The sequence below is a fragment of the Gekko japonicus genome, unplaced genomic scaffold (genome assembly GCF_001447785.1).
Source record: "Gekko japonicus isolate JY-2015 unplaced genomic scaffold, Gekko_japonicus_V1.1 scaffold912, whole genome shotgun sequence".
NCBI lineage: Eukaryota > Metazoa > Chordata > Lepidosauria > Squamata > Gekkonidae > Gekko > Gekko japonicus.
Window position 1 is genome coordinate 691,836 of NW_015168075.1, and position 25,315 is coordinate 717,150.

Below are 25,315 nucleotides of genomic sequence, written 5' to 3' on the forward strand. Positions count from 1 at the left end.
ACACGACCATTGACCTTATATTTGTTCATCTGTTTTAGTCGTGTGTGTCCAGATTTTTTTTGTATTTCCAAGGGAAACCCAGAAGTGATCTCTCTAGAAATTACTGGAAACTCTATGGTAAAACCAGAGTTTTGAGTCATTCCTAGAGAGGACGGATGTCACTTCTGGGACTAACCTCTGAAATGGAAGATTCACAAGGCTGGACTGCTACAAATACACTGTAAAAATTGCTTGCCAGTTTATTTACAATACAAGCATCTCAAGGTGGTGATACAGTGGTAACAAGAATGATAGTCACAAGCACATTTTGTTGATGAAGTTGTAGACAGCGTTAGGGAGGAAGACCCTCTAAATCTAAGCCATTTAAGCCATCTTATTGCTGAGCACCAAGTAAAGTTTTAAGAAGCTCCTTCAAACACATAATTGCCATTTTAATGAGTCTAATGGTGTTTGAAAATCCCTACTACTGAACACAAATAAAATTGATGGCAGTGATCACAGAAGACATGCTGTGAAATTGAGGTGGAGTTCAGGGTCAGGGAGTTTAAATTAATACCCAAAAAATCCTTAGCCATGTAGTTTCCAAAGTTGCAACCACAAAAATAAAAAGGGAAAGCTAAAGAATCCTCTTCCTAGTGTATAAAAAAGACCAAGCAGCCTGCATCTTGTTAGCTCCTTACTCTCAGTTTCTGGGCAAATCCTGACTGAGTCAAAAGATCAATGATGTGCACAGCCCATTCATGAAATCTGGATCTCTAAAGCACACACAAAAGCATTTCAAGTAGAGAGTGACATAACAGGTGCTTCAATACCAGATGGTGTCCTTATTAAAACAGTATGATTGCTTTAAAGACCAGGGAAATGGGTCACCCAAGGTACATGAGGTGGCTTATTAGGCCAAACCAAGTTGGAGAGAATGTCCATTTTTTCCTCCAAGTTTCATTTATAATGTATAAAGATGTCAAAGTATTACAAAACCAGGAAAGATAAGTGGACAGTGTTATTATTTTTGTTAAAGCAATAGACTATTTCACACAAGCTGTGATTTCTATTCAGACCATCAGTTATTATGCTAACCATTTATATACTATTAGCCATGTGTGGCCACGAAATCCGTGGACTGGGGCCATACAGAGGCTAAAGAGATTTTTCTGCACACCTGGGGGACTCCCCAAGTATGCAAAAAAAAATCTGAAATAAAAAATTAAGGGGGACTTCCGGTCGACGTAACAGCGATGGCAGATGCTCTCCCCACAATGGGGAAGGGCGAATCACACACCAGCGGCCTGAAGGGGTGCCACCTCAAGTGACACACCCGCGGAGCCTTTGCGATAGGCTCCAGGCCAGGGGGCTTTTGAGGGGTAGCCTCTTCGATGGCGTGATGCCAGAGAATTGAGGCTCCCCTCCACCCCGACGGTCCAGTTGCTGTGTGGCCTTCGGGCATAAGCTGGACTGACCGGGACAAGTGCCGGAGATCGAGCAGAATGGTGTAAAACTGAGCGTGGTCAGAGAAACTGACTGACAATGAACATGAGTTCTGAATAAAACGGAGTAGTTTGAAAAGCGATTCCCCCCCCCCCCGCGGTTGAAAACAGTGATTGCAAAGAGGGACACCTCTTGTGTGAATGAGCAGCTAACGGACACGAAGGGGGAGAGGGGAGGAAGTAAACCGAAAGTGTTTTGAGAGACTTATCTGAATCGCAAAGTCATTTGGCGAGTTTTCTGAGTTGTGTGGAAGCGGTAGAAACTGTAAACAAAAATGGGAAAGATGGCGGCCCAGCAGAGAAAGTTTAAAACGAAGCCAGGCAGTCAGAGTCCGAGACCGGAAGAGGAAGCAGATGTCCTCAAACTCCTGGCAGATATGCTCAAGCCGGTGATGCAGCAACTCGATGGTATTAACCAGCAATTGACCATGATGAATAAAAACTTTGCAGCACAGCAGATTCAGCTGAATGAAACAGAGAAGAAAGTGGAGCAGGCAAGCGAGAAAATTAAAGAACAAGCAAGAAGTTGAAGAAAAGGTTGGGAGATGTGGAAACGAAGCAGATTTGCCAAGAGAATCGAGTTTTGCAGCTACAGATGGAAAAAGCTAACATAATTCTCAGGTTTCAGGGGGTTCCTGAAACAGATCAGCAAGACTTGAAGAGGGTGCTTGGTGAGATTATCGCTCCAGTGGTAGGTTTAACAGTGGATGAACTGGTAAATGAAATGGAGTCAGTCTATAGGGCATACTCCAATTACATTTAAAAAATAACCTATCTGGAGAAATAGTGGTCAGGTTCTTAAGAAGACAAACCAGAGATGCCATTTTAAAAGCAACTTCATCAACACCGAAAATGGGAAATGTAACCATTAAAACCTTAAAGGACAGCCCAGGGAGAGCCTGGGGGCTGTGCCAGGCCCAGCAGCAGCTGCTGGAAAGTCCAGGGGCCACACCAGGCCTGGGCGCAGCAGCCCTGCAACCTGGGATTCAGTGCTAGGACTGGCAGCAGTGCAGCTCAGGAGTGGCACTGGGCCCGGGGATGCCAGGCTCACCACTATTAGGGCCAGGGCCTTTTCGGTGGTGGCTCCGCACTGGTGGAACAAGCTCCCGGAGGAGATCAGGGCCCTGCGGGATCTTATGCAGTTCTGCAGGGCTGCCAGATGGAGCTCTTCCACCAGGCTTTCAACTAGGAGCCGCCGCCCCCAACCACCACCGAGCCAGCCCATAGTACTAACATCTGGCTGCTACCACCGTGCTCTGGAAGATCATTGAGCGAAACTGTCTAGTCGTATGGTAATTTCAGCACGCCATCTTATGCATTCAGTGTATTAGCACTAGCACTTTATGAGGTTGTGTTCTATCTTATTGTATTGAATTTTAAATTGTTTTTATGTGAATGTACGGTCACCTATAGACCAATTATGTAAGCCGCCCTGAGCCCGCTTGCGGGGTAGGGTGGGGTATAAATTTAACTAATAAATAAATAATAAATAAATAAAATGCATCTGGATCCCCCACAGTCACTGAGGATAAATTGTGCATGTTTTACTCTATAAAATTATCAACTAGGAAGAGATCCTTTTGGAAGTGATGGATATCAGTCGCTCGCAGTGACAGAAGCATGAAACTTCTTGAGGCTATTCTCTCTGGAAACATTCACTTATGTAAGTGCTGACTATTAAGAAGTCATATAACTAGCCTCTCAACTACCAAGCCAACAAAGCCACTCGTCATCCCTACAGGGTTACAGAGCACCTTTCGTCTACATCACAACTCATGCAAACACCATAAAAACACAAACCAATTGTGAATGAAGGCATCCTCTGCTACCCATAGATGATGATATGCCTTGCAGAAAAGAGTTTCTCTTTATGTCTGTGTTAATTTGCCTACCTTCTGTTTTATGGACATGGTTTGTCATAGGAAGTGAAGTCAGAGCTGGCCTGACAGCATAAACAAGCCAAGTAATTAGGGAGGAGCTGTGGCAGAACATCGGCTTTGCTTACAGAAATTCCAGGCTCAATCCCTGACACCACTAGTCAAAACTGTCAGGTAGTGGGTGATGTGAAAGATCTCTTTCACATTTGGCATAACATCCAAATCCAAATCGCAAGATGTCATAGTCCTGTGGTACACTGCATTGGTCAAGCTGCACCTGGAGTATTGTGTGCAGTTCTGGAGGCCTCACTTCAAAAAGGATGTGGACAGAATGGAGCGGGTGCAGAGGAGAGTAGATACAGAGGATGATCAGGGACTTGGGAATGTTTAGTCTGGAGAAGGGGGGTGGAGGGGGGACATGATTGCTCTCTTTAAGTATTTGAAGGGCTGTCACTTCGAGGTGAGCAGGGAGCTGTTCCTGTTGGCAGCAGAGGATAGGACTCACAATAATGGGTTTAAATTAAGGGTGGAAAGGTACCAACTGAATATTGGAAAAACCTTTTTACGGTAAGAGTTGCTCAACAGCGGAATCAACTACCTAGGGAGGTGGTGAGCTTCCCCTCACTGGCAGTCTTTAAGCAGCGGCTGGACAAACACTTGTCAGGGATGCTCTAGGCTGATCCTGCATTGAGCAGGTGGTTGGACTAGATGGCCAGTATGGCTCCTTCCAACTCTGTGATTCTATTATTCTTCCTGAGACCCTGGAGAGGTGCTGCCAGTCTGAGTAGACAATACTGACCTTGATGGACTAATAGTCTGACTCAGTACAAGGCTCAAGCATTCACAAGACAATTTTAAGAAGGTTAAAAGGGTCAAGAAAGCAGACTATGATCTGAAAAGTGCTCCCCTAGACCCTTGTGTGACATTGCAGGAAATCTGGAAATGTACCCTTTAATTGTTAAAAATGTTTTGCAATGGCTCTGGGTAAAAGGAATAAAACTTCTAATGGGTCCCCTTTGGAGAGAAAAGTGGGATATAACTATCTTAAACAAAATAAATAAAATGATATGTTTCACTATCTGAGGTGGCCATCACGAGTTGTCCTGACTCCCTAAACAGGCAAAAAGTAGAAAAACTCGTGTTTAAGATAAAATGATCTCCCTTTCTTTCCCATCCCTTTTCCTGTCTGAAGCATTAATGTAGTTTTTCCCCTCTCTGTGCCAATAGTCTCATGGCTTGTTTTTTCTGTCTCTTTTAGGGGTCTATTGATGATGAGCACAACATCAGCAAATCCACGTCTCTAATAGAAAGTCAGCATCACCACCTGCTGCACTGCCTGGAAAAAACAACTGTAAGTAGCAAAAGGAAACCTTCCAGCCTTGCTGAACGCTCATATGCGGGTATACTACACCTTTTGCAGGATACATCACACAAACACCTAACAGTGTATGCCCTTGGCTGAGATGAAAATATGAACCTACTATTGATGGGATGTTAATCTCAGCAGCTTGCAATGATATACCATGATTGGTAAACACTTTCACTGCAGCTGTTCCTTAAAACAGAGGAAATCTGACTTTTTCATATTTTGTAATACATACTTTTGCCTTCATCTTTATTGCAGTACTTATTGTTTTTAGCCAAGAGTTGGGTGAAGGAAGGATATTTATACAGTGAGCTTTTCTGGATCAGTATCTGATTTTTCTAAGGGTCCCAGGAAACAGCAGATTTTGACGAATGGCCTATCAAGTAGCCCATGATCTTCCTTTTGTTTACTCCTGGCTTAAAAGTATTAACATTGTGGACAAGTTGGAATCAAAAGTTTACACTTACTTCACAAGATTCAGTCTTTTCTTATCTTTCCCCTTGTTATTTATAGACATGTGTTGAACACAAACCACTTGGTGTCAGCTGTAGGAGGTGAAGACTGGGTTAATCAAGCTGAGAGGGAAATGTCACTTGAAATTAACAATAGCAACTCATTCTCCTTGGGAGTGCATTCTTTGGCTGTAACAAGCTTGGGCTTGGAAATGCATCAAGTCTTGGTCTCTAGGTGTGCCAGTGGATCACTTCACTATCAAGGAAAGTTCCACCCTTGGAAACTGATGAACAGAAATCCCCAGGTACACCCAGAAACAAGTTGGAGAGAAACTTTGCCAGCCATTTTAGTGCGATAGCCGAGTCTTCCAAATAGGACTAAAAACCTCAAACACATCATTTTACAACTGTTTCTCAAAAAATAGCTCCAGTTCAAGACAGGATCCTCCAGAAATTTAACAAATAAATGAAAGCCACCCATAAAGGAAAGGCACCCATATCACAGTGAACTTTATATTTAAATGAGCCAGACAATAGGTTCATCTAGCTCAATATTGCTTAGATTTACAGGCAGTTTCAGATACAAAAGTCTTTCCTGAGATCCCTTTTTTAAAAAGCAGCCAGGATTGAACCTGGGATCTTTTGCTCCTGAACAGAGCTTCCTCTGTGAGGAACAGCCCATGGTATGTTTAATAGAGAGGACTCTCTGATATCCTGGCATCTCCTCTGTTAGATGCAAGAAAAATAATGTAGGAAGATGCCTTCTACGTACTGCAAGCTCAGGATGGTGCACCACCTTCTGCTGTCTGCTCAGCTAAACTGCATCTAGCGTATACAGTGGGAGTGAGTAACAAAGTCAAGCACATTCTTCTGTACTGCAGCTGCATTTAGATGGTGTACAGTGCAATCCTAAACAGAGTTACACCCTTCTAAGTCCTTTGAGGTCAATGTGCTTAGAACGATGTCACTCTGCTGGGCATTGCAGTTAGTCTGAGCCCCATAATGCATTCCTAGCTAGGGCTGCCAGACCTCCTGGTCTGGCGGAGTTTACCCGCTTTTGGGGGGGTTCAACCCACCTCCAGTCAACTGGCTGGCAAGGAAAGCCCTGCCCCCAAGCCCAAACACCCTCTTCCTCCCCTCTCTCTTCTCTCTTGAGAGAGGGGAGGGAGAGGGGCAGCTGCCGACAGCATGCCTGAATTCCAAGCGGCATTGCCATTTGGAGATTGGGCCCACCAGCTGCACCTGGCAAGGACAGGGCCCCGAGTGGGAGCCATGGGCAATTTTGCCTCTTGCAAGGCAGGAGTGCTTGGGCCTCGCTCCCCCCCCCCCCTGCCATTTAAAGGGAAGTTTCCCTTTAATTGATAGGAGGAAAGTGGGGGCCTGATGAGGTCACACAGAGTGACATCATCGCACTGGGGGTGGCCACACCCCCTCCTGGAATGCCCCCTAATCTCCCTGCCAGGGAGAAGATTGGACCTGGCAACCCTATTCCTAGCACTTCTTTAGGGCGTGACCATCTCCTCATAAAAATAATGCACTTAACTAAAAGAGCACAAAAGGTTGATTTTCTCACAACTCAGTTCACTGAGGCAAGAGTAAGTGAAACCCAAATAAGATTGTCACTCGTTTGTCCCTATTGCTTTGGGGGTTACCCCCCTTTTCCACATGTATTTTGCTGCCTCTGGGACTACTAGAGAGAGCAAAACACATTGGGGGGGGGACCTAAAGTAATAGGAACACACAAGTGATGAAAATCAGAATGCAGAAGAGAGTGTCTTTTTGCTCTGTGACACTGAGACTCTACCCTTTGGAAGGCCACATCACCAATTGCAAAATTTGTTGCACTACGCGATAGTGCCAGAAAGATTTAAAGGACAGGTGCTCTTTACTAGTAGTGTGCTGTGAGTCAGTGTCTGTGATGTAGATCTGGCCTGCATTGGCTGTAGATTGGCTGATGATATTTAGAAATGAAAGCACCATGGCATCCTCAGGCTGAGAGCTTTGTTGTTTAGAAGGTAGGCAGATCTTCACACTTCAGTGACTACGGAAAGAGAACAAGAAAGCAGAAATCCCATGAATTGCAGGATATGACAGATGCCTGTGATTCAGGATTTGCAGTCATTCATGCACACTATGCAATATGAATGCAGAAGATGTAATCCTCCTTTGCCTGACATTACTCATATTGGCCCCATTGAACTGGCTGGATGTATTTTAGTTTTTAACATGGTGATGCACATCCCTAACCAGAGCCACCAATTCTTACAAGTTCTTGTTTACAGCTCATGTTGCATTGTTTACAGCTCATGTCCTTGTTTACAGCTCCCTTACCCACTGTGCTTCAGAAGACAAGACAGTTATGTTTTTGCTTCCTACATTTCCATTTGAGAAATGCAGCACAGACCCAGAATTGCAGTTTTTCCATGGGAAATTTATACTTTTTTCTGCCCTGAAGACAGCTGATGCTGACCTGCCCGTCATTCCTGCCAGCTACAGGAACAGACAGAAGACCATGGTTGGATCCAATCAGCTTTTCTGCTGGCAAGAATGAGGAAGGAGCCCCTTTTGACCACCAACAAGGCTGTGCTGAGAACTGTGGGACCTGTGAGGACAGAGGACACATAGGAGGGGTCTATAGTAATGAGGGGAATTAAATGACATTGAGCAGGAAAGCTGATAGGATCCAACCCATTCACATGCATGCACATGTGCTCTATAAGTGCCAAAGTGCATATGAGCATATTTAGTCCACAAAATAGACACTTGTAGACATGCCCTCAGTGCCATCTACATGAGATGTAATAGAAAGATGCTTATTCACACACAAGAATCGATTTGCAATTGTGTTCTCAGCAGAATTCCAAAAAACATTTTTAAAAGGCTTGCTTCACTTAAGTTAAGATTGAAGGAATCCTGCAAATCCATTCCTGAAAAACATATTTATGTGTCTTCAGGGCGTGGGGGGGGGCTCTGTTTTCCTCATGGAAAATAGCATTTCTGGCTATGTGCTGCACTGCTCAAATGAAAGCTCAGGGAACAAAAAGCTGACGCAGGAAAGGTATTTTCAGATTTGAGGTCTCCTTAAACTGGAATCCTTGGCTTATATGCAAATATCTTTCCCCCCTAACAGCCCCATTGGTTTGTATAGGATTATTTTGTAAAAGTTACCCCATCACTTTCTTCCACTGAATGAATGAGAACAGCAAACATCACAGCACAACAGACATAATATGCAAACCGAAAATTCTCCTATACTTTGGTAAAAGTGGCCCCATTTTATTGTGCCTTCACACCACAGTAGTGTTCAAAGCAAAGCCATACGGAGGGAGATTAGTCAAAACAGCCTCAAAACAATGAAGGAAGATTGTTCCAACAGCTTCTTTGAATTCTTCATAATAATCTTCCAAATTAACATAAAACACAGCACAATCACAATCTGAGTTACATATACCATTGATGCCCATTGACTTCAATGAATTTAAAGAGATTAACTGTTTAGGATTGCAGTTAGTGGCAAAGCTGTGAGCCACATTGTCTCCAGTTCAAATCTCTCCTTCATGAACAGCTCACTATAGCCCTTTCCAGATGTTTGATTTTGGCACTCTGCATAGCACGAGGGCATACCACCTGCAGTCCTTTCAATGCATGGGGTTGGCATTTTTTTGTGATTTAGGGCAACAAGCATTTTTTTTTCCCATTCACATTCAACAAACACGTAGCCTCAACACTTGCACATGCTAAATACTCTAAAGTACTGTGTAAATGCTGCTAGGTGTTATTATTATTTATACATTTTAGATGGGGGAAAGTAGTCCATGATATATAACACTCATTCCATTTCCAAGTAGTGTCAGTCATGATACCTTCTCGGATAATTAAAATATGGTTGTATCCTACCTCCCTGCTCAAGTGCAGCACAATCCATCAACATTAGTTGCCAGCAGAGGGCTCTCTTGAACTGGAGGCATGTGCCTCCTGCCAATGGGATGCATCACCCTTAATCAAATGGGATGCTAGGATACAACCCAGTGTAGCACTGTACTCAGATTACAGTAAGCATGTATGCAACCTGTGTACAGTGTACATATGATTTTCATTTGCATGCAGATTCAGTAATTCTTATAATATATTTGATGTGTGTATGGCTGAACATTTGATTGAACTCCACATTTATTCCCTGTTGCTTTTTTTTTAAAGTGAGTATTTCTTGGATTGGTCTTACAAAGAGAGGTACACACATACACACAGGATATATGAATGCTCACTGTAACATGTGTACAGGGTTGTGTCTGTGCCTGTTGGCATCTCGTGGACCCATAAATAACCTGTTTTATCCAAGTGGGAGCACCTAAGATGTGAAATTTGTGTGTTTCGGAAAAATGGCTTTAAAAAGTGTTGTGTCATATTGAACAGTGGGATATAGACTGGAAAGAACTGAATAAAAATGACCTCTCTGCCATGAAGAGTATGGGGAGTCTTGTGCCAAGCACTCCTCACAGGTTTATTGTGGGTCTAAAATGGAATAAATGGAGGAAAAGGCATTCTAGCCTAAGTATCATGAAGGAAATGACAGATTAATACACTGGTAACAAAATAGAAGTGCTATTTGCATAGGCTCAAAGTGTTGTGGAGCTACACAAGGGCTGAGAGCGGGTTTAGACAACTGAATGAGTTGGATGCTTATAATGGTAAGTAATGGAGGACAAACTGCATTTGATGATAAACAAGGGTAAGGATAGTCAAAAGAGTTTCTAAAGTTTCCCATACAGTTCAAGCTGGATGGTAAGGGAAAGGATTCATAATCAATGGGTGTTCTAATGGTAAAAATATAATAAACTATTTGCTATCTGTCCTTCAGCTACCTGAGATCATAATAGAAAAATCTTTATGGTGCATTAGGAAATGGGGGGTGGCGGAATCAGGAGTGGTTCACTGCAACCTGAACAGGTGTTAAATGGCTTTTTGGTTACTAGAAAAGGAATGTTGCTGACCTAAACCATCCATCATTTTCAACGTAGAGGTTGCCATTCAAGGACTGACATGCAGCATGTTTAATGTATGTTTTTCGATGCACCCATCAAAATAGTTCAGTCAGCTTTCTTGCTGAAATGCATGTCCTTCCATCATACTTAACTAATTAACAAAGCATCACTCTAATGAAAGAGATCTCATCATAGCCTGTGAATTCTTGGAACACCAAAGAGTCATTTTGCAATGTTACAAAGTTGCCAATGGAATGAGGAATGATTCATGCATCAGAGTTACCAGCAGGTTTCAAAGGGCAATTCACCTTTCCTCGAACCAGAAAATCATTTTCATGGTATTTTCTGTTGCTGCTAAAACTTTAGTGTTAAATTTATTGGCTGTCAGTCACCTCAGATCCAATGAATAAAGTGGAACAAAGCTTGGAAAGGTTGTTACTAACTACAAAAAACAGAAGAACCATATCAAGTAAATGTATCCTTTATCCCATATCAATACGCATCCCATATTCCTTGAGCTACCCTCTTTATATACCAGACAACATATGGACACTTTAATCCTATCATGTGGCTTGCATTGTTTGTGTGGTTGTCTTGTGAAAGACCAGTTGGTGGAAACTCAGTTGAACAGCAATAGTCTGTTGTGGTTTTGTACTGAGCCATTTGAATCAGAAAATCTGGATTTCTTTTGAGGAGGTTTTAAAAGCGGCTTAACTTCAAAGCACAGCAAACATGTTGTTAAGGAAAAGCCTTTGCCCTTTCAAACCTGTATGATGACAAGTGGAATGCTGGGACTGAATTTTGGAATGCTGGAATGAACAATCAATGGTGTTTTTATCTTTTGTTGACATGTTGTCCTGTAGGGATTGTCCTATCTTGTGGATGATCCCCTGTTATCTGTACGAACTTCCACCTTCAAGGTATTTCTTTCTTAATTCAATCCGTTAATTGCCGTCTCTGTGCCATGTCTTCAGTGATGTTTCCTTCCCTGTTAGTGATCCTGGTTTGGGCAGACTGTGCATGCAAGAGGTCTTTTTGCTGACTGGTGGCTTTGAGTGCTGCGAAGACTGCTGGACCCCAAACAAAACAAAACCATAACTGCATTATCGGTGGTCATTTGTTTCATGCTGTATAGTTCTATTAAGAAAAAGCTTGAATGTTGAGTATCTGCATTATTTGTGTGGTTGTGATGTTCGTGGATATTCTGGAGTTTTCTCCCCTTTGTAAATGAGTACAAGACACTATTAACCGTTCCTCTGCTGTGTTATTCCCCACCCCACCCACCCCAGCAATTGCTACCCTAGATTTGTTTTTTTCCAAGATGCTCTTCATGTGTTGCGACAACCACTTGCTTTATTTGTTACATTTACAACCTGCTTTCTTCCATCATGGAGCTCAAGGCAGTGTGTATGGGACTCCCAGGAAGTCTCTGATCCAGGCACTGACCAAACACAAGCCTCCATAGCTTCAGCAAGCTGTATCAGTTGTCCTCTAACCATGCCCTGGGCCTCTTTCTGCTGCAGTCCCCTTGCCACTGTTGGCAGAGTATAGATATGCAGTAAAGCGGAGCACAAGCTGTTTAAAGAATAAAGTCAGTTTATCAAGAAGAGAACAAACTTTGTAAGAAAGAGGAGAGAGAAAGAGAAGTCTGACTCTAACTAGCTAGGAGAGAGTCAATAACAAAGAGATCTCAGCAGGAGCAAGAAAAACCCCAACTGAGCCAATCAGGAGACAGGACGGAGACTATTTGAAAATAGTAAAGGTAAAGTAAAGGTAAAGGTTTCCTTTGCTTGAAAGCCAGTCAAATCCGACTCTAGGGATGCGGTACTCATCTCCATTTCCAAGCCTAAGAGCCAGCCCTGTCCAAAGATGTTTCCGTGGTCATGTGGCCAGCATGACTAGATGCCAAGGTGCACAGAACGCTGTTACCTTCTCACCGAAGTGGTACCTATTTATCTACTTGCAATTTCTTACTTTCGAACTGCTAGGTTGGCAGGAGCTGGGACCAGAGATGGGAGCTCACTCCATCACGTGGCACTCAGGTCTCGAACTGCTGAACTACCGACCTTCCAGCCTGCAGTTCAGCGTCTCAACCACGTGAACCACCGCAGCCCCTTTGAAAACAGTAGGAAGTCCCTAATCTCACTATGCTAACTACTTGTCCCCTTTGCTGTCCCCTGCAGGATGTTCTTGTCATTTTCTTTATCTATGCACAAGAGACCTTGCATATTTCAACAACCATGCCCTACATTGTTCCCCCAAAATCTTCTCAAATTTAAGCATAGTAGCACTTTTATATGTTATATGTTTATAACGCATTGATTTAATTTATTAGAACAAAAAAGAAAACATTAGAAAACATTTTGATTTCCCTGGATCAGCCTTCATCCCATGTTGCTGTTATAACGTTTAAAAGCAGAGCCCCATATGAACATGTGAAGCTGCCTTATACTGGATCAGCCCATTGAGCTATCAAAGTCAGCACTGTTTACTGTCCCTTTATGTTGCCCCCACCCAGCAACTGGTATCTATGCTTATGTTCCCAGACAACTTATAACTTAATACGTTGTCGAAGGCTTTCATGGCCAGAGTTCATTAGTTATTGTAGATTTTCCGGGCTGGACAACATATCCAATTACCATGTCAGATTACACAGGGAAACCACTGAAATTCATAAACACAATTTCAACAGGAAGGAAGATAGTTTAAAAATAAATAGGGCATGGTTTCCAGTCCTGAAACACACAAAATATTCTACATCTCACAACAGCACTACAGATATGATTAGAATTTCAACATCCAATCCATATGCAAAAGAACCTCCTCAGGAAAGCTCCTCCATTAGCATGTCACAGCCTGGGAAACTCCTACAAGATAATGACTCAGCCCTACCCCACCTTCCTGAGTAGATATAAATTACCTGCCTACCATTTTTCTTCTCACATTGACACAGAGAGTATTCCATCTTTCTGTGTTATACCTCTGAGGATGCCAGTCACAGCTGCCAGCGAAACATCAGGTACTACAATGCCAAGACCACAGCCATACAGCCTGGAAAATCTACAACAACTAACTTATAACTTATTTTAGCAGAATCTAAATCTGACTTCAAATCCAGGTTTGCTACTCTTCCATGGAAGCCTGCTGGGTGACCTTGGGCTAGTCACGTACACACACTCTGTCTTTGTATCAATAAACAAGTCTGAGTCCAGTGACACCTTTAAGACCAACAGAGTTTAATTCTGGGTATAAACTTGCATGCACACAAAAGCTTATTCCCAGAATTAAGCTTTGTTGGTTTTAAAGGTGCCACTGTACTTAAACTTTGTTCTATTGCTTCAGACCAACAGGGAGACTCACCTGAATCTATTTTTGTCTCAGTGTAATGTTCTCCGCAGGGTTGTTTTTGTGAAGATAAAATGGAAGAGGAGCGAAAGATATTGCAAGCTGTTTGGGTTCCTTCTTGGGGAGAAAATCAGGGTATATGTATCTAAATCCAATCTCTTCTCTTTTCTTCTTCTCTTCTTCTTTTTCTTCTTCTAAATAAATAAAGTCCCTTCGCCTTATTGAGAAGAAACATTTAAAGATCAAGTCCACAATTCTTGAAGGAGAAAGTTCTTTTGTATGGGGAATACACAATGATTACTTCCTGGACCAGCAGAGAACAGAAATAAAATGAAACGAAACCAAATGAAATGTGACAAGGCTTTTGATCTGGAAGAATGATTGTTGTTCCACTACTAATCTATACACATTTCCCACCTTTATGTGCTTACTTTTCTCTCAGGATTAAAATGTTCAAAACACTTCTGTTTTGCAGTCCAGAAAAGGAAGTTAGCAGAAGAAAAGAAATTAGCAAGGTTTCTGTGGTGAATTTATGTCTGTACACAAAATCAGCTGTTTTGATTCATCATTCAGTACCTAGGCTTGACATTTGTTCAAACTTCTCTTGGAAATGTTGGTATCTCTTTAAAGAGGCACTAACTTTTCACATTTGAAGTGTTAATCAGGGACTGTCTGGATTGGAGACAGAGTGAAGTACTGATTGCACTAGTTCTTTGCAGTTATTCTAGATGACAAATCCAGAGAAAATCAACTGGTGCAGATATAACCTTCAGAAAGTCAATGATGCAGGTGTGATCAACATTGTCCCTTACATCCTCCAACATAGTCGGTCTTGTTGCAAAATTAGTTTGAGGACACTGGATAAAACTCTGGGACTGTGTGCATGTATGTATATATCAGTAATCAGGGATAACAATTCCTGGATTAATTTCAAATTCTGAGACTGGTATAATTTAAAGAAAGAAGCAAAGAGAGAAGCAAGATAAGGTGCTCCCAGCTCTTCTTCTGACAATATAAAGACAAGTGATTAGGTGAATAGCAACATAGTTACTACCTCTGGATTAATTCACAGAAACACAGTGATCTGTGCAGGGGTCATTTCGTAGAAAAAGAGCTAGGGGGATAGCATAACTCATTAGCATATGCCACACCCCCTGACATCACCGGAAGTGTGTCCTCCCCACAGCCGGCGGCGACCTCCAGCGGGCACCAGCAGGGAGCTCCAGGCCCCGCCCTCCCGCACCTCACCCGGGGGGATGGTGTCCCCCCGCGTCCCCCCCAAAATGACCCCTGGATCTGTGAATGATCCAAGATTGCCCCTAAGGGTTATGGCTCAAACACTTTTAAGTTCCTCTTTCACATACATATCTTAGGATGAGAATCTTGATTTATTTTCAGTTTTGTAAATAATTCTGTGTTTGCTGTGCCTGTCATAACCCAGTCTTCCATCCTTTGCATTGTTATTTAATTTATGACATACCTGAAGCAAATAGCACCAGGCAAAGAGGCAGAGGAAGAAGTAGGAAGGTGAAGGAAGGTCCCAAAGTATAATCAGATGGCGCTTGACATAGCAACCATAATGTGTGGGATGCCCACTACGGGTCTGGTCATTGCCTGGGTAAGCGATCTCCTTGGAATCCTATGAGTACACCACCATAAGTCCCATGATGGCACAAACATGGGATATAAATGTGATTAATAATAGGTAGACAGACAGCCATGTAAAAACCGGTAAAAACAGCTGCTGACCAAGACATCCATCTGTTGTAGGACAAGTACCATCTGTTCTATATTCAAGGGAAAGAACATAATCCCTGCAGTAGCAAGATGGGAATTTTATATAAATTCCATCAGGGTAACATGAGAAGGGTTTAGGAAATGTATTTACAGATAAGAGGGGCTTCCTACTCCCTGAAACTCATTGAGCCCACAAGGCCGGTTGCCTCCCTACAACAGTAAAAGTGAGAATGTCAAGCACTTAGCAGGCAACAATATCTGGTTGTTAGGCTGTATTTGGTTTGTGGATGACCACTGGGCAGGCTCAGACTGGACCTTTACCTCAAAATCCACCTAGCACAATTAAAACAAAGGATTGCCATAAATTTGGAGAGAGTCTTTGATAGCGCACACTCCACCCATTTTAGCCTTCCTAGGCATGTAATGGTTTGGTAGTGTCAAATTCTGTAAGTGTATCATAATTATATAGTAAACGTTTTGTATTAGGCACATAATCCACTGGAATGATATCATATTTAAAAGAAATTGAATTGCCATGGTCAAATACGGAACAATAAATTATTTCAATGGGTCTTGCCCAAGAGAACTTCCCATTTGGATTATGCCCAAATTTATGGAATTCAAATGTCTCTATGTTACAAAGGCCTCAGGACTGGCAATACCATTAAAATTTGATTTAAAAACATACATGATCCACTAAAAAATCAAGGAAACATTAAGAACATAAGAAAAACCTGCTTGATCAGGCCAGTGGTCCATCTAGTCCAGCTTACTGCTACATACAGCAGCCAACCTGGAGGGCCAAACAGGGCATAGAGGCTGAGGCCCTCCCCTGATGCTGCCTCCCAGCACTGGTATTCAGAGTTGTGCTGCCTCAGTATACGGAAGCTCCCTTCAGTGACTAATAGCCATTGATGGTGACTGAAGGGAGCCTTCATATACAGAGGCAGCAAACCTTTGAATACCATTGCTGGGTATTGTACAACCAGAATTAAAATTACCCTGACTCATGCAACTCCCAGGCATTAGAAGGCAACCCATATAATTAAAAAAAAAACCCTGCAGATCTTTTATAATTTTATGTTTCACTGAGTGCCACCTACTTACAGTGGAAAAACAATTCATACATTTTCTAAATGAAATGAAAAATGTCCAGGCTCAGGAACTGGCAAGGCTCCAGAGGAAGAAAGTTCCACAGCTATTTGGGCCACCACTAAGGTATCTGTGTCCTTTTGTCACGCAGCTATTACAGTAAATTCTTGAATCTAAAATGCATAAGCCGTATATTAGTTGAGAATGTTGCATGTGTGTTTCAATCCAAGCTTCTCTTGGTAAGATGCACATTATTGGGACCAAGGAGAAAATGTGAGAATGCATTTATTTCATTTATTGAGTCCATTTTAGCCTGTCCTTCCTCCAAGGAGCTTATGGCGGGCTTAGATGTTTCCTACATCACCACTAGTCAAATGCACAGTCAGCTGGTGGCACTCCCTGGTTACCTCCAGTTAAAATCCTATGCAGAGATCATACATGGACTATGGCTGTGACTATGGCCTGAGCTAGTCCCTGTGCGCCCATTCAAACATCAGAGAAAGCGCCACCAGCTCAGCACTGTCAGCACTGAGTTCTGCCATGATGGTTCCTAAAGGCTCAGCAAAAAGAAAAGAAAACCCAAAATACTTGTCTGGAAGTTTAGCTGCTGGACTACTTATGTCAGAGACCATATTGAGAAGTTACTAACATGTGTTGGTGTTGTTCTCCTTGACAGAACCACGAGTTCATTGATGAGCAGATGTTTGAGCAGAACTGCATGGAGAGCTCAATGCAAAACTACCCATCCACTCGTAGCCCCTCTCTTTCGAGTCACCATGGCCTGACCACCTCCTGCTGTTCTCGCCGCAGCAAGAAGTCTACACACCTCCCGAATTCCAATGTGCCAGCTACCCGGCTGCGGAGCATGCAGGAACTCAGCACCATACACATCCAGTGCAGTGAGCAGCCCTCACTCACGACAAGGTACAGCGGGAGGGTACTCATGCTACCAACCTAAGCAGCGCTGGCACCGTTCTGCAACACTGGGCTCCAGGGTAAATTGCAGGGGGATACGGCTTGACAGAAACGAGAACCAAATTAAATTTTGCTTACACTTGAAGATGTTGCAGTCTGTAAACCTGAAATGTTGAATTCTGACATTTTTAAATATTGACTTTACGGTTTTGTTTTTGTAGGAAATGAAGAGATATTGCATAGAGACACGGTGCTCCTGATCACACTGAAATAGATAGCTGCAATTAAGCCACAAAAGCAGAGGCCCACAGACTTGCCCAGGCTGCTTTTAGTTCCTCTAGGAATTAAAGCTGATGTCAAAAGCAAAGATCTTGTACAGACATTTTAGGGGAGAGAGTTGTCGAGAGTATAGTGCTGAGAGACAAAAAATATATAATGGTCGTAACTACATGAAGAGCCAAAGACAGTTTTTCTTGCCTGAGTATCTGGCAAAAATTTGGCTGTTGTGCAACTATTACAGGCACCAGATCCTCTAACAGTAAAGAAAGCAGTAACTTTACCTGGGCAGAAATGCCAGTTTAGTTGTAGATTACATGATTGTTTTCAGAAGGAAATGGAAACGGAAATATTTGAACTGCAATGGCAAAAAGAAAAATACAGCAGCATTTGGATGTGTTGATTGTGTATAGTTGAATTTGTGGATCAGATTCAGGCAGAGAAGTACCTCTATCAGGACAAGCAGAAGCTACCAAACTGTCAACCTCCCCCCCCCCATGCCCACTGTTAACAGAAAATATAAGGCTGGGAGTTTCATTCATGGATGTTGAAGTTTCTGGAGGGGATCCTCTTTGTGAGTCACTCGAAGAGGAATTTAAACCCCAGAGAGCTCTTTGTCTTCATAAAGGCCACCCCCCTGTGTTTCAAGCAGACTTGTAATGCTGGACTCCAGCAGCTAGGCAATTGCGCGTTGAGCAGCCCTATCATTTGAATTTCATTTCCACTCTCTAATTAATCATAGGATGCAACTGATGCAGATCTAAAAGAAATGTTTCTAGCCTCCATGTTTTTAAGACTTCTGCAGAGACATGGTAACCTGATAAATTGAATAGAGAAGCACAACAATGTATTAAAAATAGTAATGGAATAATCATTGGGCTTTTTCATGGTCTGGAAAAAGATACACAAAGATGGAAGCTCATCTTTCTTTCCTCTCAAGGCTAAATAGGAGGTGTAACTGTCTAGGGATGGAAGGATTAGACACCCCTCTCTTTCCCCTGTGCAGCTCAAATCTGAATTGCCCGCAGCTGCAATTTACTTTGTAAAGACACTAGGAGGATCTGATCACTGATTCTCCAGCATCTTGTCTAGTTTGACCTTGAGGATGCAACAAGGTGTGGAGGAGACAAGAGCACCATGCTGTGGGCCCAAACAGGAACAGGCCTTCTCAGCATTTTAAAATTTACAATGCTGGCAGCATCCTTGTGGCAGCCATGAGGACACCATCGCACCTAATTTGGCCCACAGAAACACTTTTTCTGTTAATTCCCTCATGCATTGCAATGTAAGGAGGGGGGGGAGAATCTTTACTGTCCCAGGCAGCGAGAGATCAGCCCGGTCCCCTTTTCTGAAGGTCCCTCCCTCCATCTATTCATATCCCTGGCTTGTTGAGCCCCTGTTGACCACTAAACTAGTGAGAAAACCAAAAGACATGGAAGCTCATTGGCTGACCTTGGGCCAGTCCATCTTGCTCAGTCAATCCAAACTCACAGAGTTATTGTGAGGATAAAATGGAAGAGATGAGAACAGTTTGTAAGCTGCCCACTGGGGAGAAAAGTGGGGTATAAATATCTAAATAAATAAATAAACCACATGCCAAGCCCATGGTTACATTGGGATGCCAGCCTCCAGGTGGGACCTGGATATCCCCTGAAACTACAGCCAGACTATAGAGATTAGTTGCCCTGGAGAAAATGGATCCCTTGGAGGGTGGGTTTTATGGCATTGTATCACACTGAAGTCCTTGTCCTCTCCAGGCTGCATCGCCAAATCTCCAGGGTTTCCCAACCTGGATCTAGCAAACCTATCCCCCCCACACACACCAGTGTTCCCTCTAAGTTGCGTTAGTATGAGCTAGCTCACAGTTTTTTAGCCTCCAGCTCACAGATTTTTGTCTTAGCTCAGGAAGGGTGGCTCCAGAGCAAACTAATTTATGCAGCTGCCAAATCGCTTGCTCACAACTTTAATGCCATTAGCTCACAAAGTAGAATTTTTGCTCATAAGACTCCACATCTTAGAGGAGGGGTTGCCTCCCCATCCCCTGCCGGTGGCCAGGAGGGGCCTGGCAACGCTATGTAACTAACCCATCCCTAGTCAGTCAAAGCTGGGAAGTCAAAGCTACAGAAAAAGTACTACATAGCCCCCATTGCGTCTGCGAGCTCACACCCAGCCCAATTATTTTAGAACGATTTGGTCAATGACAACTCTGCCACAAGGTATGTCAAATGTTAGGGAATTGGATATTGTGAGGCCTTTGTGAGCTATTTCACAGATAGTCTTGTCGCTCCGCCCTGACCTCCCCACCACACTTGAAACAGTGAGTAAATTCAAGGCTCCATGCACATCTTCTGGTCAGGTTTTGGATTATTTCAGTCCACTCAGCCTAGAGGAAGTTGACAAACTGCTCTTAACTGTACACCCTACCACGTGCCTCCTTGATCTCTGTCTATCGTGGCTCATTAAAGCGGGTCATGATGGGCTTCGAGATGCCCTAGGGGAGATCATTAACAGGTCTCTCTTCGAGGGCTTGTTCCCTGGGACACTTAAGGAGGCCGTGGTTCGTCCCCTCTTGAAAAAAAAAAAATCACCGGATCTGGCCAAATTGGCTAATTACCTGCCAGTCTCCAACTTGCCCTATTTCGGCAAGCTAATCTAGAGGGCTGTGACAGTTCAGTTACAGAGCTTTTTGGATGATGCTTCCGTCTTAGACCCCTTCCAGTCTGGCTTCCACTCGGGACATGGGACAGAGACAGCACTGGTTGCCCTCATGGATGACCTTTGGAGGCATCTGGATTGAGGCGGATCGGCAGTGCTGTTGTTGTTGAACCTGGTGGCGGTGTTTGACACGGTCGACCATCAGTTACTGATCCACCACCTCGCCAACACCAGAGTTCAGTGGCTTGCCTCACAATGGCTTGCATCCTTTCTACAGGGTCGGGGACAAAGGGTGGCGCTAGGGGATCAGCTGTCCCGGAGGCATCCACTGTCTTCTGGAGTGCCCATAGGAGGTACTCTCCCCAATGTTATTTAACATCTATATGCACCCCCTTGCCCAGATTGCTTGGGTGCCACCAGTATGCGGATGACACCCAGCTCTATTTGCTGTTGGGTGGCCAATCTGACTCTACACTGGAAGATCTAGACCAAGTGTTGCAAGCTATAGCAAGTTGGCTTAGACTGAGTTAATTGAAATTGAATCTGAGTAAGACAGAGGTCCTGTGTCTAAGTTGAAACGGTCTGGGGGTAGGGATCCCACTCTCGACCTTTGATGGGCTCAGTTGGTGCCAGAGGTGAGGAGTTTGGAAGTGCTCTTGGATTAGGCAGCTGGCTCCCTTCTTTGACTGTGGCAACCTGGCAACAGTGATCTATGTGATGGTCACCTCGAGACTGGACTATTGTAGCACTCTCTACATAGGGCTGCCCTTGTCGCAAATACAGAAACTGCAGCCAGTGCAGAATGCAGCAGACAGGCTGTTGATGGGTATCCCCATGTGGGAGCACATCCAGCCAGTACTGAAAGCACTACACTGGCTGCCAATAGCATACTGGATTTGTTTCAAAGTGCTGGTTTTAACCTTTAACGTCCTATATGGTCAGGGTCTGGCATGCCTAAGGGACTGCCTTTCCCCACATGTTCCCCAGAGAGCACTGCATTCAGGGGCGCGAAATTGGTTGGCCCTCCCATGCCCCAGGGATGTCAGACTGGCGGTAATTAGGGCCAGGGACTTCTTGGTGGCAGCTCCATTCTGATGGAATAAACTCCCGGAAGAGATCAGGGCCCTGCGGGACCTTTTACAGTTCCGCAGGGCGTGCAAGACAGAGCTCTTCCACCAGACGTTTGACTAAGGAGCCGCACTATACACTGAGGAGTGTCCCTGTGCCCTGACTTTCTAGTCTGTGCTAGGGTTGCCAAGTCAAAATGTCTTACCGGCGGGGGAGCCTCACCGGGCTCCGGGAGCCGTTCTTCGATGTGCACGCGCGCAAACCGCGCGCCGCCAGCACGTCACCGGAAGTGGCATGCAACGTCGATCATGAAGGTCGATCACCATAGAGTTTTCCCTCCAACGATCGGGGCCACGCCCCCAACGTGATTGACGTGGTTGCGTCACCTCTGGTGATGGAGCCACGCTGTGCTTTGGGGGGTGGAGTTCCCCCCGGGCCCAATTCCACGGCACCAGAAATCGGGCCTCCGAAGCGGGGGTTTACCCACTACCCGCCCCCAATTGGCAGCCCTAGTCTGTGCCCTGGGTCCTACCATCACGGTCTCCAGCCTGTGCTCATCACATAATAAATGAGAACTGGGCTGATGTGAAAGTATTGACATTCAACAGTCACCTAAGCTATGTTATAAAGAACTGTTGCCCTTGTTGCCTGAGTATGTTCCAGCATTTTATGTGTCTAAATGACTGTTATTTTAAGTAATTTATATGCTTATGATAGGTTTTTATTTGTACTTTATGAAATGTTTGTAAGCTGCCCTGAGCCCGCCTTGATGGGGAGGGTGGGGTAGAAATCAAATAAATAAATTAATAGTAACTAACCTATGGCAGGCAAAAACAGTGAGGTAGGCATACAACTAAGTTCTCTACCTCCCTCAGCACCTTTCCTACCGGCCTTTCCCTTGACTTCCTCCTCCTCCCCCTTCTCTGCCATGTTTACCATGCAGCTAGAGCAGACCAATGCCATGGCAAAAAAGGAGGAAATGGCTACCAGGGTCTCAACACAATGTGGGCCTGGGGAATTTTGTACTTTCTCCCTCCCCCCCCCTTCACAGCAGCCTGGTGCTTAGGGTCGTAACATATATTTTATTTATTTAAAACGTTTATTAGCTGTCTTTCTACCTTGTGGAACGCACAGATGACTTACAATGTAAATAAAATAATTATAAAAATACAGCAAAAACCACAATTTAAAACCACAATCAGAAATCCAGTCCTAAAACTTCCTTCAGCTTCCTCCTAAAGATTGAAAGTGAGGGGGCCAGGTGCATCTCCCTGGGGAGGCTGCTCCATAACTGTGAGGATTCCACTGAAGAGGCCATCGCTCCTGTACCCACCAGATGAAATTCTTGGGTCAATGGGACAGCCAGGAGAGCTTCTCCCTGTCATCTTAACTCCTGTGCAGGAACATATGGGAGAAAACAGCCCTTCAGGTATCCTGGTCACAAGCCATGTAGGGCTTTAAAAGACAAAGCCAACACCTTGAATCGGGCTTGGAAGCAGATTGGAAGCCAGTACAATTGCTGTAGTATCATGATCACATGCTCCCGGTAGCTGGTGCCAACTAGCAGTCTAGCTGCAGCAGTCTGCACTAGCTGCAGCTTCTGAACACTCTTCAAGGGTAGTCCCAAGTAGAGTGTACTGCAGTAGCCCAGTCTAGATATAACTAAGGCATGGATCACTGTGGCTAAATCTAACTGAACCAGGGATGGGTACTATTGGTGCACCAGTCAAAGCTGGACAAAAGCACTCCAAGCCACCTCAGCCACCTGGTTTTCAAAGGCGACTGCTGTGTCAAGTAGTGCTCCCAAGCTGTGAACAGGCTTTTCAAGGGGATCATAACCCCATCCAAGACAGGAGAGATTTCAAGTCCCTGATCTGCTTTTCTACTAACCCAGAGAACCTGTGGTTCACCAAACCAGTTGTTTTGTCCTTCTGATGCCTTGTTTCAGTCTAGAGTAGACTTTATAGCCTCAACCAAAAATAAAGACCAAATATTGCAAGAATGTATGTGGCATGGAATGAAGTGCAGCTCTTGTCTTCCACTCCCTTTGAAGGTTTTTTTTAAAACTGTATTTTGTCTTACAGCCGTTCCAGTCTAAATATGAAATCAGATGACGGGCTGAGACCGAACTGCAAAGCCTCCCAAATAACAACAGCAATCATCAGCATCCCAACCCCTCCAGCGCTTACACCAGAAGGTGAAAACAGGCCTGCCCCATCCAGCCCCAACCATTCCAGGAACGTTACCGCCTCGAGCAGCAACATTGTCAAGGTTTCAGCTTTGTAAGGCTTTGTCAGTCAGCGGAAGCGGTTGGAAGGCCAACGTTTCTCTCCCTTTCCCCACCTCCATGTTCCTTCTTTGCTGCAAATTGTGCCTAGATGGATGGATGGATGGTTAGACCAACCTGACCAACATCTAAGAATTCATAGGGGGGGGGGGGCTGCTGAGGCAGCTTCCTTCGAACTCACGTTCATGCTGTATAGTGAGCTCAGAAGAAGCAGGAAGCTGGGGTGTGTGGAGAGGAGTGGAAGGATCTCTTTGTTGATAAACAAGAAGAAAACTCGTTCCAGGATATGGAGCATAGAATAGTTTCCAGAAAGTGGAAAAAAAGAAGTCCTGTCATAGCTACAAGGAAGTCAATAAAGAAGCAGAATTATAACACTGTGTATCTCAGCACCTTTGTAAAGGTTTTTAATGGATAATATTTATTCATGAGGAAATGACTGAAAAAAGGTGATAAAAATGGATTTTGTGACTTTTTTTCTTCATGCAGCAGAATCTTTAATCAACCAAAATGACACATTTTCTTTTTTTTATAGCTGAAGGTTTAGACAAAGAAGTCACTTATTACAGGAGTTTTAATTTTCATTCTTGTGTGTGTGCGCGCGTGCGTGTGTGAAAGTGAGCAAGAGAATCACAAAACTGGCACACTGTAACAAGAGATCTGAGCACACATTCCTGTTTCCTGGCTCAACCCTGCAAAGACTAACTATTTGCATGGGCCACAACATGCTTGAAGTAGCTCCTGTAGAATTAACAGTTCTACTGACTGTGCATCCTGTTCTGCATGAGTGTGTCTTTGCAGGCTTTAGCCTCGAATGCACAGTAGCAAACCAACACCTGCATGCAATCACACACACAAGCACCAATAAAACTTTTCATTGTGGATGACATCCTTTCTTAAGACAAGTTTTGTAATTGCCTTTTAATTCAACACAAATTGCAGTTGCAAACAGTGTATTTGTCTGCTAACTATTGTCTGTGGGGGGGGGTCATATTTGTTGGGGAGAGGGTGAGAAAGGCTTTAGTAGTCCACCACAAATTTCTGCTTTTTGTATTTTTTTCCTGTTAACACTGGCTTGTAAAGAGTGTGACTAGATTACCAGTCCTGTATTTTTTAAAAGTGAGCATAGGGGGAGTTTTATTTTTAAATCTTGTACACCCAGTTTCACAGAGGGCAGAATCATTCAAAGCAACTGCGCCAGATGTTCATAAAGACTCTATAATCTATGCCCATGCTTTCTTTCCCCCCCTGTTTTTTATGTGTTTCTTTGGTAGTAATGGAAGTGTCTCCCATTGTATATAGTAGCCAGCTAGTCATTGGATCTGTCCTTGGTAGGATTACTTCAGGAGCCAACTGTTTTGCATGGACTGACACTGTGTCTCATTTTGTACTACAGTCCTGTGGCTCTTGGTGACAGCTTCTGGGTTGTATTGGCTTGATGGACAAAAAAATAACAAATATTTGACTTCCCCTTGTCAAAGCATAACTTCCTGTCAAAGAGGAGGGTCGCTCCTAGGTTGTTGGGGTCTACTTTATATTAGAGTACCATTTCTAAACAATTTAGAAAAGTTAATAGATGGTTGAATATATGTTTCAGAATAGCTCACCAGTTGTTAAATATTGTTATACTGTTTAGAAAGTTTAGGACCGTGGGTAAGAACCATCTATGAGATTTTATAGTGGTGTCGTCATAATGTGTCTCCCGTGAGCGCAATCCTCTGGGACCTCCATCCACATGAACAGGGCTTTATACTAATACTGAGCTTTGTTGAATGTACCCTA

The 25,315-nt window shown here is 43.8% G+C and overlaps 1 protein-coding gene across 2 annotated transcripts in view; it reads left to right on the top strand.

Annotated features, from left to right (window-relative positions):
• Window positions 1–23,535, top strand: part of LOC107113320 (potassium voltage-gated channel subfamily D member 3) — a 503,767-nt gene extending 480,232 nt beyond the window's left edge. Inside the window, exons 4-7 of one of the 2 annotated variants that reach the window (XM_015414636.1) lie at window positions 4,620–4,712; window positions 11,025–11,081; window positions 17,012–17,259; window positions 23,334–23,535. In XM_015414636.1, coding sequence (XP_015270122.1) covers window positions 4,620–4,712; window positions 11,025–11,081; window positions 17,012–17,259; window positions 23,334–23,535 — 600 coding nt within the window. The remainder of the gene's footprint in view (window positions 1–4,619; window positions 4,713–11,024; window positions 11,082–17,011; window positions 17,260–23,333) is intronic. The other variant, XM_015414637.1, reaches the window with a different exon arrangement.
• Window positions 23,536–25,315: the final 1,780 nt, after the last annotated feature.